The sequence below is a fragment of the Bufo gargarizans genome, chromosome 3 (genome assembly GCF_014858855.1).
Source record: "Bufo gargarizans isolate SCDJY-AF-19 chromosome 3, ASM1485885v1, whole genome shotgun sequence".
NCBI classification, from domain to species: domain Eukaryota; kingdom Metazoa; phylum Chordata; class Amphibia; order Anura; family Bufonidae; genus Bufo; species Bufo gargarizans.
The window spans coordinates 8,405,219-8,421,431 of record NC_058082.1 but is presented as its reverse complement, the minus strand read 5'-3'; the positions used below and the strand labels follow the sequence as shown (position 1 = coordinate 8,421,431).

General features: G+C 44.1%; 1 protein-coding gene across 1 annotated transcript in view; it reads right to left on the bottom strand.

Moving 5' to 3' along the window:
* Nucleotides 1-594: 594 nt before the first annotated feature.
* Nucleotides 595-16,213, bottom strand: part of LOC122930589 (cGMP-dependent 3',5'-cyclic phosphodiesterase-like) — a 191,461-nt gene continuing 175,842 nt past the window's right edge. The window contains exons 22-31 of the mRNA XM_044284079.1: nucleotides 15,532-15,602; nucleotides 15,212-15,334; nucleotides 11,912-11,999; nucleotides 11,759-11,806; nucleotides 11,402-11,476; nucleotides 9,701-9,800; nucleotides 3,672-3,784; nucleotides 3,478-3,516; nucleotides 2,335-2,441; nucleotides 595-1,814 (exon numbers count right to left, since the gene is read on the bottom strand). Coding sequence (XP_044140014.1) covers nucleotides 1,586-1,814; nucleotides 2,335-2,441; nucleotides 3,478-3,516; nucleotides 3,672-3,784; nucleotides 9,701-9,800; nucleotides 11,402-11,476; nucleotides 11,759-11,806; nucleotides 11,912-11,999; nucleotides 15,212-15,334; nucleotides 15,532-15,602 — 993 coding nt within the window. The 3' untranslated portion in view covers nucleotides 595-1,585. The remainder of the gene's footprint in view (nucleotides 1,815-2,334; nucleotides 2,442-3,477; nucleotides 3,517-3,671; nucleotides 3,785-9,700; nucleotides 9,801-11,401; nucleotides 11,477-11,758; nucleotides 11,807-11,911; nucleotides 12,000-15,211; nucleotides 15,335-15,531; nucleotides 15,603-16,213) is intronic.

Here is a 16,213-nt window from a genome sequence, read left to right as displayed (position 1 = left end):
TCCTATCCTGTGTGATACTGTCTGCTGAGCTGTGTATCTAATCCTATCCTGTGTGATACTGTCTGCTGAGCTGTGTATCTAATCCTATTCTGTGTGATACTGTCTGCTGAGCTGTGTATCTAATCCTATCCTGTGTGATACTCTCTGCTGAGCTGTGTATCTAATCCTATCCTGTGTGATACTGTCTGCTGAGCTGTGTATCTAATCCTATCCTGTGTGATACTCTCTGCTGAGCTGTGTATCTAATCCTATCCTGTGTGATACTGTCTGCTGAGCTGTGCATCTAATCCTATCCTGTGTGATACTGTCTGCTGAGCCGTGTATCTAATCCTATCCTGTGTGATACTGTCTGCTGAGCTGTGTATCTAATCCTATCCTGTGTGATACTGTCTGCTGAGCTGTGTATCTAATCCTATCCTGTGTGATACTGTCTGCTGAGCTGTGTATCTAATCCTATCCTGTGTGATACTGTCTGCTGAGCCGTGTATCTAATCCTATCCTGTGTGATACTGTCTGCTGAGCCGTGTATCTAATCCTATCCTGTGTGATACTGTCTGCTGAGCTGTGTATCTAATCCTATCCTGTGTGATACAGTCTGCTGAGCTGTGTATCTAATCCTATCATGTGTGATACTGTCTGCTGAGCTGTGTATCTAAGCCCATCATGTGTGATACTGCCTGCTGAGCCGTGTATCTAATCCTATCCTGTGTGATACTGTATTTTGAGCTTGAGTATCATTGCTCCCCACCCATCCTGCTGACAGGCCCCCTGACTACGGACCCCCCACAAGTTACTCATCTGCAGCAGATGGGCGGTTGTCACTGTGACCAGCATTTTAAAGGAACACTTCTTGCTTTATACTGATCTAGAATTACATCAAGTCTTGTACTCCAATCTCATCCAGAGCTGCAGCGATAACTGAACGGCTCCATTATATTTTACATCCGGAGCTGAAATCATAATTCATCATGAAGTGTCAGGCTGCAAGACCTTGGATCTCATCTCTAATCGCTGCTGGTTCAGTGTCTCCACACCACATGCCCTGCTGCACTGCCTTGCAGGAGATGTAGTGTCTAGCCCTGGTGCTGCGCAGTAATCTGACCTACACAGTCCTGATGAATCCCAAGTGGTACCTAGGAGAATAGTAAATGCAGCTTTGGATGTGTGCGGAGACTTGACAAAATTCGAATTAGGAAGAAGATCAGTAACGCAAAATATTTACAAAGTTACTCAACGCGATATGTGGATGAGATCAGCGGCGCGGCGCTCCATTTCACACGCCAGCAGCAGTGGGACCCCGAATAACTAAATCTCTTATTCGTTTGCAGAAAATTATCTAAAGCTTGGGGAATGTTCCACCTCTGTAGGTTTTGTGCGCACGACTTTGAGGCGGGATTCGCAGGGTGGATCATTCCGCGTGGCCCTGGCTTTGGCGAGCAGGGACGGCTCCACAGCGCCATCTGGTGTAACTTACTTTGCACTGCACACTGACGGCAAAACAACCTGGAGAATTTGTGCACAATCGATGGGCCTCACACTGGAGATATAGATATATGTATATATAGGGGGTCTGTGCCGTGTGTGGTCACTCTGCCGATCCGTTCACTCCCTTCGTGTCCAGGCTACCATTGAGTTTATTATAGTCCTCGTCCATACTATCATGAATGTCATATTCTTCATCCAGGAAATCCAGCGAGTTGTTGCTGGGCAGACCCCGGATGGTGAATTTGTGGGACACCCGATTCCACTTCACTCGGTTAGAAGCCACAATCTCGTAGAGCTCGGCGGAGCGGGGGAACAGGTCCTTCATCAGCCTAGACACAGAGCACAGCAGAAAAATGTGTATATAAATACCTCGTACACTCCACAAGCTGCAGCGACTGCTCTTACATGCTGGGAGTTGTAGTTTCACAATGGAGACCACTTCAGAAGGATCGATCCCAAATTGCATCATCAATATATCTATTACTCCAGTCACTGCCAAAGCTGCATTCACAAGGCTTTGTCTGCATCACACTGCTGTACAGCTCCTGGTGTAAGCGCTTTATTTCATGCACACAGCACAGCAGCGTGTGACCCACATACAGCCATCAGGGGGCAGCAGTGAGATCCTAAATTAGGCAATCTGAGAGCTAACAGGAAAAAAGCTGAATTCTGACTGCAGCTCTGGATGTGACCAGAGTTTATGGCATGATATAGTGGGGTAAATGTTTAACTTATCAGTTCCCCTTAAATTTCACACACCATGGAAACAATTCATGAATGACAGAAGGAAGCGGTCAGAAAAAGTGTCTGTCCACTGAGCTGATGATGTCATCATGACGTCACACTCACTTGTAGATGGGCATGGCAATGTGCTCCATGAAGCTGATCTGCAGTTCAGGGATGTACGCCTTTTCACGGTCCATCATCTCGCTCGGCCGGTTCCCCATGGCTTTCTCCTGCAGACAAGGAGCAGTAAGAGTGTAAACATAAACCAGTCAGAGCTGGAGGTAGTGTCTGTCCATACATTGGGTGGAGGTAGTGTCTGTCCATACATTGGGTGGAGGTAGTGTCTGTCCATACATTGGGTGGAGGTAGAGTCTGTCCATACATTGGGTGGAGGTAGTGTCTGTCCATACATTGGGTGGAGGTAGTGTCTGTCCATACATTGGGTGGAGGTAGTGTCTGTCCATACATTGGGTGGAGGTAGTGTCTGTCCATACATTGGGTGGAGGTAGAGTCTGTCCATACATTGGGTGGAGGTAGTTTCTGTCCATACATAGGGTGGAGGTAGTTTCTGTCCATACATAGGGTGGAGGTAGTGTCTGTCCATACATAGGGTGGAGGTAGAGTCTGTCCATACATTGGGTGGAGGTAGAGTCTGTCCATACATTGGGTGGAGGTAGAGTCTGTCCATACATTGGGTGGAGACAGTGTCTGTCCATACATTGGGTGAAGGTAGTGTCTGTCCATACATAGGGTGAAGGTAGTATCTGTCCATACATAGGGTGGAGGTAGTGTCTGTCCATACATAGGGTGGAGGTAGTGTCTGTCCATACATTGGGTGGAGACAGTGTCTGTCCATACATTGGGTGGAGACAGTGTCTGTCCATACATTGGGTGGAGGTAGTGTCTGTCCATACATTGGGTGGAGGTAGTGTCTGTCCATACATTGGGTGGAGGTAGTGTCTGTCCATACATTGGGTGGAGGTAGAGTCTGTCCATACATTGGGTGGAGATAGTGTCTGTCCATACATTGGGTGGAGATAGTGTCTGTCCATACATTAAGTGGAGATAGAGTCTGTCCATACATTGGGTGGAGATAGTTACTGTCCATCCATTGGGTGGAGGTAGTGTTTGTCCATATATTGGGTGGAGAAGTGTTCCTTCATATGTTGGGTGGAGTGGGTATGTGCATACACTGTATCAGGCGGAGGTCATGTATGTGTCATGTGTGCCCTAACATCTCACGGGTGGAGTCCCCCTATCACATACCAGGTCTCCCTGAGAGAAGAATTCTTTGTAGATCAGCTCCTGAAATGACAGATAATGAGAATTCAACATTCATTTTCTTGTAGACACAAAGCTCCTGACCGGCAGCACAGAGTATTTCAGGAGCGGATATGGTAGTTATTATATGATACAATGGAGACATAAGTGGCATCTCTTCCTGTATTGGGAGGACTCACCGCAATCTTTCTGGTGGTCGTCCAGCCTTTGGTTTGATCTGAGAGGTCACACGAGGTCATGAGAAGGCAGATCAGGAGGTTGTGGTGGTGTTTGTTTTTGGGATCATAACCATCTGCAATACAAGAAGATACCAATCAATGTGGATGCTGTGGGGCGCAGACATGGGGTCCCTCGTCCAGCTGAGGGCCACAGTGCATCTTCCCTCTAAGTGTCACCGGGAACAGCCGTGTCCTCTAGAAGGTCATCTCTGGATCCCAGATGCCTCTGGTTCCATCTGTAATAGAACCCTCACCCAGGTCCCACATGTCCTAGACTTTTACTTGACGCTGCTCTGTCATATACAGACGTGGACAAAATTGTTGGTACCCTTTGGTCAATGAAAGAAAAAGTCACAATGGTCACAGAAATAACTTTAATCTGACAAAAGTAATAATAAATTAAAATTCTATAAATGTTAACCAATGAAAGTCAGACATTGTTTTTCAACCATGCTTCAACAGAATTATGTAAAAAAATAAACTCATGAAACAGGCATGGACAAAAATGATGGTACCCCTAGAAAACACAGAACATAATGTGACCAAAGGGACATGTTAATTCAAGGTGTGTCCACTAATTAGCATCACAGGTGTCTACAACCTTGTAATCAGCCATTGGGCCTATATATATGGCTCCAGGTAATCACTGTGTTGTTTGGTGATATGGTGTGTACCACACTCGACATGGACCAGAGGAAGCAAAGGAAAGAGCTGTCTCAAGAGATCAGAAAGAAAATTATAGACAAGCATGTTAAAGGTAAAGGCTATAAGACCATCTCCAAGCAACTAGATGTTCCTGTGAGTACAGTTGCACATATTATTCATAAGTTTAAGATCCATGGGACTGTAGCCAACCTCCCTGGACGTGGCCGCAGGAGGAAAATTGATGACAAATCTAAGAGACGGATAATCCGAATGGTAACAAAAGAGCCTAGAAAGACTTCTAAAGAGATTCAAGGTGAACTTCATGCTCAAGGAACATCAGTGTCAGATCGCACCATCCGTCGTTGTTTGAGCCAAAGTGGACTACATGGGAGACGACCAAGGAGGACACCATTGTTGAAAACGAATCATAAAAAAGCAAGACTGGAATATGCCAAACTACATGTTGACAAGCCACAAAGCTTCTGGGAGAATGTCCTGTGGACAGATGAGACAAAAATCGAAGTTTTTGCCAAGGCACATCAGCTGTATGTTCACAGACGAAAAAATGAAGCATATCAAGAAAAGAACACTGTCCCTACTGTGAAACATGGAGGAGGCTCTGTTATGTTCTGGGGCTGCTTTGCTGCGTCTGGCACAGGGTGTCTTGAATCTGTGCAGGGTACAATGAAATCTCAAGACTATCAAGGAATTCTAGAGAGAAATGTACTAGCCAGTGTCAGAAAGCTTGGTCTCAGTCGCAGGTCATGGGTCTTGCAACAGGACAATGACCCAAAACACACCGCTAAAAACACCCAAGAATGGCTAAGAGGAAAAAATTGGACTATTCTAAAGTGGCCTTCTATGAGCCCTGACCTCAATCCTATTGAGCATCTTTGGAAGGAGCTGAAACATGCAGTCTGGAAAAGGCACCCTTCAAACCGGACACAACTGGAGCAGTTTGCTCATGAGGAGTGGGCCAAAATACCTGCTGAGAGGTGCAGATGTCTCATTGACAGTTACAGGAAGCGTTTGATTGCAGTGATTGCCTCAAAAGGTTGCGCAACAAAATATTAAGTTAGGGGTACCATCATTTTTGTCCATGCCTGTTTCATGAGTTTATTTTTTTACATAATTCTGTTGAAGCATGGTTGAAAAACAATGTCTGACTTTCATTGGTTAACATTTATAGAATTTTAATTTATTATTACTTTTGTCAGATTAAAGTTATTTCTGTGACCATTGTGACTTTTTCTTTCATTGACCAAAGGGTACCAACAATTTTGTCCACGTCTGTATTTGTCACTAAATTCAGTCACTTTCCACTGAAGAAAATCTCCAGCCACCACCTCGACCACAGCACTGACTGCCATATCAGTAATCCAGCCCGGATCATTTCTCACCCTGAACCAAGTGTACGGGTGTATGAGGAGCTGGGAGAATAGCCGAAAGAGAGACCGACCACAAGCCCCCCCCCCCCCCCCATAAGAAAGATTATCCCAAATAACTATATCCCACCCAACAATCCACACACACGAGTTATCACAAAGTAAGTCACTGTGTACATACATTACTTATCCTGTACTGATCCTGAGTTACATCCTGTATTATACTCCAGAGCTGCACTCACTATTCTGCTGGTGCAGTCACTGTGTACATACATTACTTATCCTGTACTGATCCTGAGTTACATCCTGTAATATACTCCGGAGCTGCACTCACTATTCTGCTGGTGCAGTCACTGTGTACATTACATTACTTATCCTGTACTGATCCTGAGTTACATCCTGTATTATACTCCAGAGCTGCACTCACTATTCTGCTGGTGCAGTCACTGTGTACATACATTACATTACTTATCCTGTACTGATCCTGAGTTACATCCTGTATTATACTCCGGAGCTGCACTCACTATTCTGCTGGAGGAGTCAGTGTGTACATACATTACTTATCCTGTACTGATCCTGAGTTACATCCTGTATTATACTCCAGAGCTGCACTCACTATTCTGCTGGTGCAGTCACTGTGTACATACATTACTTATCCTGTACTGATCCTGAGTTACATCCTGTAATATACTCCGGAGCTGCACTCACTATTCTGCTGGTGCAGTCACTGTGTACATTACATTACTTATCCTGTACTGATCCTGAGTTACATCCTGTATTATACTCCAGAGCTGCACTCACTATTCTGCTGGTGCAGTCACTGTGTACATACATTACATTACTTATCCTGTACTGATCCTGAGTTACATCCTGTATTATACTCCAGAGCTGCACTCACTATTCTGCTGGTGGAGTCACTGTGTACATATATTACTTATCCTGTACTGATCCTGAGTTACATCCTGCATTATACTCCAGAGCTGCACTCACTATTCTGCTGGAGGAGTCACTGTGTACATACATTACTTATCCTGTACTGATCCTGAGTTACATCCTGTATTATCCTCCAGAGCTGCACTCACTATTCTGCTGGTGCAGTCACTGTGTACATACATTACTTATCCTGTACTGATCCTGAGTTACACCCAGTATTATACTCCGGAGCTGCACTCACTATTCTGCTGGTGGAGTCACTGTGTACATACATTACTTATCCTGTACTGATCCTGAGTTACATCCTGTATTATCCTCCAGAGCTGCACTCACTATTCTGCTGGTGCAGTCACTGTGTACATACATTACTTATCCTGTACTGATCCTGAGTTACACCCAGTATTATACTCCAGAGCTGCACTCACTATTCTGCTGGTGGAGTCACTGTGTACATACATTACTTATCCTGTACTGATCCTGAGTTACACCCAGTATTATACTCCAGAGCTGCACTCACTATTCTGCTGGTGCAGTCACTGTGTACATACATTACTTATCCTGTACTGATCCTGAGTTACATCTAGTATTATACTCCAGAGCTGCACTCACTATTCTGCTGGTGCAGTCACTGTGTACATACATTACTTATCCTGTACTGATCCTGAGTCACATCCTGTATTATACTCCAGAGCGGCACTCATTATTCTGCTGGTGCAGTCACTGTGTACATACATTACATTACTTATCCTGTACTGGTCCTGAGTTACATCCTGTATTATACTCCAGAGCTGCACTCACTATTCTGCTGGTGCAATCCCTGTGTACATACATTACTTATCCTGTACTGGTCCTGAGTTACATCCTGTATTATACTCCAGAGCTGCACTCACTATTCTGCTGGTGCAGTCACTGTGTACATACATTACATTACTTATCCTGTACTGATCCTGAGTTACATCCTGCATTATACTCCAGAGCTGTACTCACTATTCTGCTGGTGCAGTTACTGTGTACATACATTACATTACTTATCCTGTACTGATCCTGAGTTACATCCTGTATTATACTCCAGAGCTGTACTCACTATTCTGCTGGTGCAGTCACTGTGTACATACATTACATTACTTATCCTGTACTGATCCTGAGTTACATCCTGTATTATACCCCAGAGCTGCACTCACTATTCTGCTGGTGCAGTCACTGTGTACATACATTACTTATCCTGTACTGATCCTGAGTTACGTCCTGTATTATACTCCAGAGCTGCACTCACTATTCTGCTGGTGCAGTTACTGTGTACATACATTACTTATCCTGTACTGATCCTCAGTCACATCCTGTATTATACTCCAGAGCTGCACTCACTATTCTGCTGGTGCAGTCACTGTGTACATACATTACTTATCCTGTACTGGTCCTGAGTTACATCCTGTATTATACTCCAGAGCTGCACTCACTATTCTGCTGGTGCAGTCACTGTGTACATACATTACATTACTTATCCTGTACTGACCCTGAGTTACATCCTGTATTATACTCCAGAGCTGCACTCACTATTCTGCTGGTGCAGTCACTGTGTACATACATTACATTACTTATCCTGTACTGATCCTGAGTTACATCCTGCATTATACTCCAGAGCTGTACTCACTGTTCTGCTGGGGCAGTCACTGTGTACATACATTACATTACTTATCCTGTACTGATCCTGTATTACATCCTGTATTATACTCCAGAGCTGCACTCACTATTCTGCTGGTGCAGTCACTGTGTACATACATTACTTATCCTGTACTGATCCTGAGTTACATCCTGTATTATACTCCAGAGCTGCACTCACTATTCTGCTGGTGCAGTCACTGTGTACATACATTACATTACTTATCCTGTACTGATCCTCAGTCACATCATGTATTATACTCCAGAGCTGCACTCACTATTCTGCTGGTGCAGTCACTGTGTACATACATTACATTACTAATCCTGTACTGATCGTGAGTTACATCCTGTATTATACTCCGGAGCTGCACTCACTATTCTGCTGGTGCAGTCACTGTGTACATACATTATTTATCCTGTACTGATCCTGAGTTACCTCCTGTATTATACTCCGGAGCTGCACTCACTATTCTGCTGGTGCAGTCACTGTGTACATACATTACTTATCCCGTACTGATCCTGAGTTAGATCCTGTATTATTCTCCAGAGCTGCACTCACTATTCTGCTGGTGCAGTCACTGTGTACATACATTACTTATCCCGTACTGATCCTGAGTTAGATCCTGTATTATTCTCCAGAGCTGCACTCACTGTGGTGATCCCACATTTCTTTACAGTTCTAATTGTGACCACTAGAGGGAGATATGTGATCTCTAATAGCATAATCCTGTTACATTGTATCATGTGCGGCTTCATGAAGAAAACAGATATAATGATTCATAACGATGACACAGGGGTCGGAGCAGACGTCTCTCTGTATCCTCTCCTGCATAACTGAAACCGGACGGATCCGTTTTTCAGCCTCTATCTGCATTCCATCATAGAATTGCGTTATGGTCCGTGGTAACAGAATCCGTAACACAATTCACCCTTTACCAGTAAACGAAGCGTGAACGGATTTCATGAGCGGAAAGTCGCTCATCTCTAATAATAACATTAGAATGTGAGCTCCCAGGGATACGGATGACGCCAGTAATACATTGTGTGCCTGACTGGGAAGTTTGATTGTCAGCTCCTGGGACAGAGGTGAGGAGCGATGCATTGTGGGTGAGGTGAAGAGATAGGATTGAGAGTTGCAGGGAACAGGCATTGTTATACAGCAGTACAACGGGTGTACTGCGCAGCGGGATATGTGGGTGCCATATGGTAAACCCCCTGCGCTCACTCCCTCTAGTGGACAGGAAGAGCAGCGACACCTCACTCCTGTTTTCTGGGATTTACTGATGTGGTGGATTTTCTTCTTTACTATGTGTATAATCTTTGGGGAAGGTGCAGTCAGCTGACGGCACAGCAGGGGGCGCTCCTCACCATTCGCCATTTTCTGAAGCTCTTTGAAGATACGAAGGTGATGCGCCAAATCTGTGGCCAAGATAATGTCTCGCATGAGATCCAGCATCCTCTGATAATCCTGCAGGAAGAGACACAAGTGACATCACTGCTTACATTATGTGACAGAAGTGACATTAGCGCTTACATTATATCATAAAAGTGACATCACCGCTTACATTATGTGACAGAAGTGACATCACCGCTTACATTATGTGACAGAAGTGACATCACCGCTTACATTATGTGACAGAAGTGACATCACCGCTTACATTATATCATAAAAGCGACATCACCGCTTACATTATGTGACAGAAGTGACATCACCGCTTACATTATATCATAGAAGTGACATCACCGCTTATATTATGTGACAAAAGTGACATCACCGCTTACATTATGTGACAGAAGTGACATCACCGCTTATATTATATCAGAGAAGTGACATCACCGCTTACATTATAACGTAGAAGTGACATCACCGCTTACATTATGTGACAGAAGTGACATCACCGCTTATATTATATCAGAGAAGTGACGTCACCGCTTACATTATGTGACAGAAGTGACATTACCGCTTACATTATAACGTAGAAGTGACATCACCGCTTACATTATATCAGAGAAGTGACATCACAGCTTACATTATATCAGAGAAGTGACATCACCGCTTATATTATGTGACAAGAGTGACATCACCGCTTACATTATATCAGAGAAGTGACATCACAGCTTACATTATATCAGAGAAGTGACATCACCGCTTATATTATATCAGAGAAGTGACATCACCGCTTAAATGATGTGACAGAAGTGACATCACTGCTTAAATGATGTGACAGAAGTGACATCACTGCTTACATTATATCAGAGACGTGACATCACCGCTTACATTATGTGACAGAAGTGACATCACCGCTTACATTATGTGACAGAAGTGACATCACCGCTTACATTATATCAGAGACGTGACATCACCGCTTACATTATGTGACAGAAGTGACATCACCGCTTACATTATGTGACAGAAGTGACATCACCGCTTACATTATATCGTGGAAGGGACATCACCGCTTACAATATGTGACAGAAGTGACATCACCGCTTACATTATGTGACAGAAGTGACATCACCGCTTACATTATGTGACAGAAGTGACATCACCGCTTACATTATATCGTGGAAGGGACATCACCGCTTACAATATGTGACAGAAGTGACATCACCGCTTACATTATGTGACAGAAGTGACATCACCGCTTACATTATGTGACAGAAGTGACATCACCGCTTACATTATATCGTGGAAGGGACATCACCGCTTACAATATGTGACAGAAGTGACATCACCGCTTACATTATGTGACAGAAGTGACATCACCGCTTACATTATGTGACAGAAGTGACATCACCGCTTACATTATGTGACAGAAGTGACATCACCGCTTACATTATATCGTGGAAGGGACATCACCGCTTACAATATGTGACAGAAGTGACATCACCGCTTACATTGTATCAGAGAAGTGACATCACTGCTTACATTATGTGACAGAAGTGACATCACCGCTTACATTATGTGACAGAAGTGACATCACCGCTTACATTATGTGACAGAAGTGACAGCTATGATGCTAGTGACCCCTCCACTAATAACCCCCCCCGCTGTCTATTTGTACTCACCCTCCGTGAAAACTGTTCGCAAATGTTACACCCTTGTGAGTTGAGGATGGCAATGGCCTGAGCAAAGTGATGTCTCTGCCGGGAAGAAGACAAATTCCTTATTACAGCTTTATATCATGTCTGAAGTCACACCCAGAGCTGCATTCTTAATTCTGCTGGTTTTCTGTTAAGATTTCCCATCTTGCTGCTGCCCCCTGGTGGATCAGTTTCTGTACAGCGATGAATGAAACATCACAGGATTTCAGTGGATTACAGCAGAATGCAGCTTTGGATGTGACTGGAGTACAGAACATGAGGTATTTTAGTGGCGCCTATAAGACCCATGGGGTGGATGTGGGGGGCGCAGTGTCTACTCACCTCCATCACAGAGCCCTCGGAGCTGTATAGACCGGCCAGAACAGATTTCTACATGAAAAGGAAAAGAACGATGCTGAAATCAGCCAGAGGCCAGAATAACAGAGAGGACTGACAGGAGGGCGAGGTATGAGGCACAAGCGCCTCGAAACCTACCGAGTTCACCTGGAAGGAATTGTTCGTCCCCCTGTGATCCAGATCATGGCACAAACACGACACAAACAAGGCAAAAATTTCAAAGTCCCTGAAAAAGAAAAAGAAAAACGGACACAGAATGCCGCAGTCTAGCGAATCATGAACTGTAACAGTGTCACCAAATCCCATATAAATGACAATAAAATCAACAAAAATATATCATATGCCACAGCGCCTTCAGGTGGTAGAATCTGGATGTGCACCTCTATTATATTATTGCAGTGTGTGCTATAGCTCCACCTAGTGGTAGCACCCAGGATGTGTGTCTCCTTGTATAATGCTGTACTATGGCTCCATCTAGTGGTAAGACCTAAGAAGTGTGACTTCTAGTATAATAGTGTAATATGCACTATAGCGCCATCTAGTGGCAGCACCCTGGATGTGCGACTTCTAATATAATGCTGTTCTATGTTTCCATCTAGTGGTAACATCCAGGAAGTATGACTTCTAATTTCAAAGTGCACTACTGTTTGAACAATGACTCCATCTAGTGGTGAGACACAGGGTGTGTGACTTCTAGTATAATGCTGTACTATGGCTCCATCTAGTGGTGAGACACAGGGTGTGTGACTTCTAGTATAATGCTGTACTATGGCTCCATCTAGTGGTAACATCCAGATATGTGACTACTAGTATAATGCTGTACTATGGCTCCATCTAGTGGTAACATCCAGATGTGTGACTTTTGGTATATTGCTGTACTATGGCTCCATCTAGTGGTAACATCCAGATGTGTGACTTCTAGTATAATGCTGTACTATGGCTCCATCTAGTGGTAACATCCAGATGTGTGACTTTTGGTATAATGCTGTACTATGGCTCCATCTAGTGGTAACATCCAGATGTGTGACTTCTAGTATAATGCTGTACTATGGCTCCATCTAGTGGTAACATCCAGATGTGTGACTTTTGGTATAATGCTGTACTATGGCTCCATCTAGTGGTAACATCCAGATGTGTGACTTCTAGTATAATGCTGTACTATGGCTCCATCTAGTGGTAACATCCAGATGTATGACTTCTAGTATCATGCTGTACTATGGCTCCATCTAGTGCAGACATGTCCAAACTGCGGCCCTCCAGCTGTTGCAAAACTACAATTCCTAGCATGCCCCAATAGCTGTAATCTATCCAGGCATGCTGGGAGTTGTAGTTTTGCAACAGCTGGAGGGCCGCAGTTTGGACATGCCAGATCTAGTGGTAACATCCAGATGTGTTACTTCTAGTATAATGCTGTACTATGGCTCCATCTAGTGGTAACATCCAGATGTGTGACTTCTAGTATAATGCTGTACTATGGCTCCATCTAGTGGTAACATCCAGATGTGTGACTTCTAATATAATGCTGTACTATGGCTCCATCTAGTGGTAACATCCAGATATGTGACTACTAGTATAATGCTGTACTATGGCTCCATCTAGTGGTAACATCCAGATGTGTGACTTCTAGTATAATGCTGTACTATGGCTCCATCTAGTGGTAACATCCAGATGTGTGACTTCTAGTATAATGCTGTACTATGTCTCCATCTAGTGGTAACATCCAGATGTGTGACTTCTAGTATAATGCTGTACTATGGCTCCATCTAGTGGTAACATCCAGATGTGTGACTTCTAATATAATGCTGTACTATGGCTCCATCTAGTGGTAACATCCAGATATGTGACTACTAGTATAATGCTGTACTATGGCTCCATCTAGTGGTAACATCCAGATGTGTGACTTTTGGTATAATGCTGTACTATGGCTCCATCTAGTGGTAACATCCAGATGTGTGACTTCTAGTATAATGCTGTACTATGGCTCCATCTAGTGGTAACATCCAGATGTGTGACTTTTGGTATAATGCTGTACTATGGCTCCATCTAGTGGTAACATCCAGATGTGTGACTTCTAGTATAATGCTGTACTATGGCTCCATCTAGTGGTAACATCCAGATGTGTGACTTTTGGTATAATGCTGTACTATGGCTCCATCTAGTGGTAACATCCAGATGTGTGACTTCTAGTATAATGCTGTACTATGGCTCCATCTAGTGGTAACATCCAGATGTGTGACTTTTGGTATAATGCTGTACTATGGCTCCATCTAGTGGTAACATCCAGATGTGTGACTTTTGGTATAATGCTGTACTATGGCTCCATCTAGTGGTAACATCCAGATGTGTGACTTCTAGTATAATGCTGTACTATGGCTCCATCTAGTGGTAACATCCAGATGTATGACTTCTAGTATCATGCTGTACTATGGCTCCATCTAGTGCAGACATGTCCAAACTGCGGCCCTCCAGCTGTTGCAAAACTACAATTCCTAGCATGCCCCAATAGCTGTAATCTATCCAGGCATGCTGGGAGTTGTAGTTTTGCAACAGCTGGAGGGCCGCAGTTTGGACATGCCAGATCTAGTGGTAACATCCAGATGTGTGACTTCTAGTATAATGCTGTACTATGGCTCCATCTAGTGGTAACATCCAGATGTGTGACTTCTAGTATAATGCTGTAAAATGGCTCCATCTAGTGGTAACATCCAGATGTGTGACTTCTAGTATAATGCTGTTCTATGGCTCCATCTAGTGGTAACATCCAGATGTGTGACTTCTAGTATAATACTGTACTATGGCTCCATCTAGTGGTAACATCCAGATGTGTGACTTCTAGTATAATGCTGTACTATGGCTCCATCTAGTGGTAACATCCAGATATGTGACTTCTAGTATAATGCTGTACTATGGCTCCATCTAGTGGTAACCTCCAGATATGTGACTTCAAGTATAATGCTGTACTATGGCTCCATCTAGTGGTAACCTCCAGATATGTGACTTCTAATATAATGCCGTACTATGGCTCCATCTAGTGGTAACATCCAGATATGTGACTTCTAATATAATGCTGTACTATGGCTCCATCTAGTGGTAACATCCAGATATGTGACTTCTAGTATAATGCTGTACTATGGCTCCATCTAGTGGTAACATCCAGGTGTGTGACTTCTAGTATAATGCTGTACTATGGCTCCATCTAGTGGTAACATCCAGATATGTGACTTCTAATATAATGCCGTACTATGGCTCCATCTAGTGGTAACATCCAGATATGTGACTTCTAATATAATGCTGTACTATGGCTCCATCTAGTGGTAACATCCAGATGTGTGACTTCTAGTATAATGCTGTACTATGGCTCCATCTAGTGGTAACATCCAGACTTCTGGTAAAATGCTGCATTATAGCGCCATCTGGTGCACAGGAAATGTTACTCACTCTAAGTAATTGAGGAGATCCAGGTTCTTGTAGAGCAGGTAGCAGAAGTGCGTCACAGAGAAGGCGTGCATCCAATTGTGATATGGAGGGTCTCTGTACCCCTTCTTCACCATAAGGCAAAATCTAAAAAGTCAAACGAGTCACTGTGAAAAATCAAAAGTTCTTTCTTTTTCTTCTGTGCCAGTGTCAGTGTTCACTGTATTTCTTGCATTCTATTCATGGCACTGGGAGCTCCGGATGTAGGTTCCTCCCAGATTGGGGAGCGCTTTATAGGGGGGTCACTGAGGGAGGGTGCTGATGGTAACATGTCATGTACTTACCTGATGAGTGTCATCCGATCAATCTTGTAGTTGGTGATAAAGCCCATGTCTTCAAACATACTGAGCGTGGCCTGCAAGGAGCGGACGTGGACACGGGTCACATCATTACACAGAAGACACACGTGTGTCACACATGAGACATGCAGCAATGGTTCATTGTGGATGGTCTCAGATTCTCATTCAGTTATGACAGTGCTCCGTCGCCATCTGCTTGCAGAGTGTGGGACGACACGTGTCAGGCTTTATCCTCCTTGGGGGCCACACATTGTGATTCCCGAGCCGACGGCAGCTGCGCGATGAAACCGGTTCTGAAGGGGTTAAACTAATGCTACAAATACAGGCACGGGAGGGGGACGGTGCCACAACCCTCCGAAATACTACCGCTCGACTGGAGCGTGAACGGAGTGCAGCGCGGTATTATAAGTGTTCTGTGTGCATGGTATGGCGCGGATATTTGGACACTTTATGGCGGTATTATTTATGTACTTTATTGCACTTTTATGTGTACACTATGTGGCACTGATTTTTCCCACATTTTCCCGGGGTCCTGTGATTTCCTGCCGGGGGCCCTCTTTTCCATACATACAGTACGGGGCAGTGCAGCTTTCCCTATGTCACCCCCTCCCACGTGGCTGATCCGCTGTCTCACATGACCACATGATCCCCCCACCCTGTATGACCA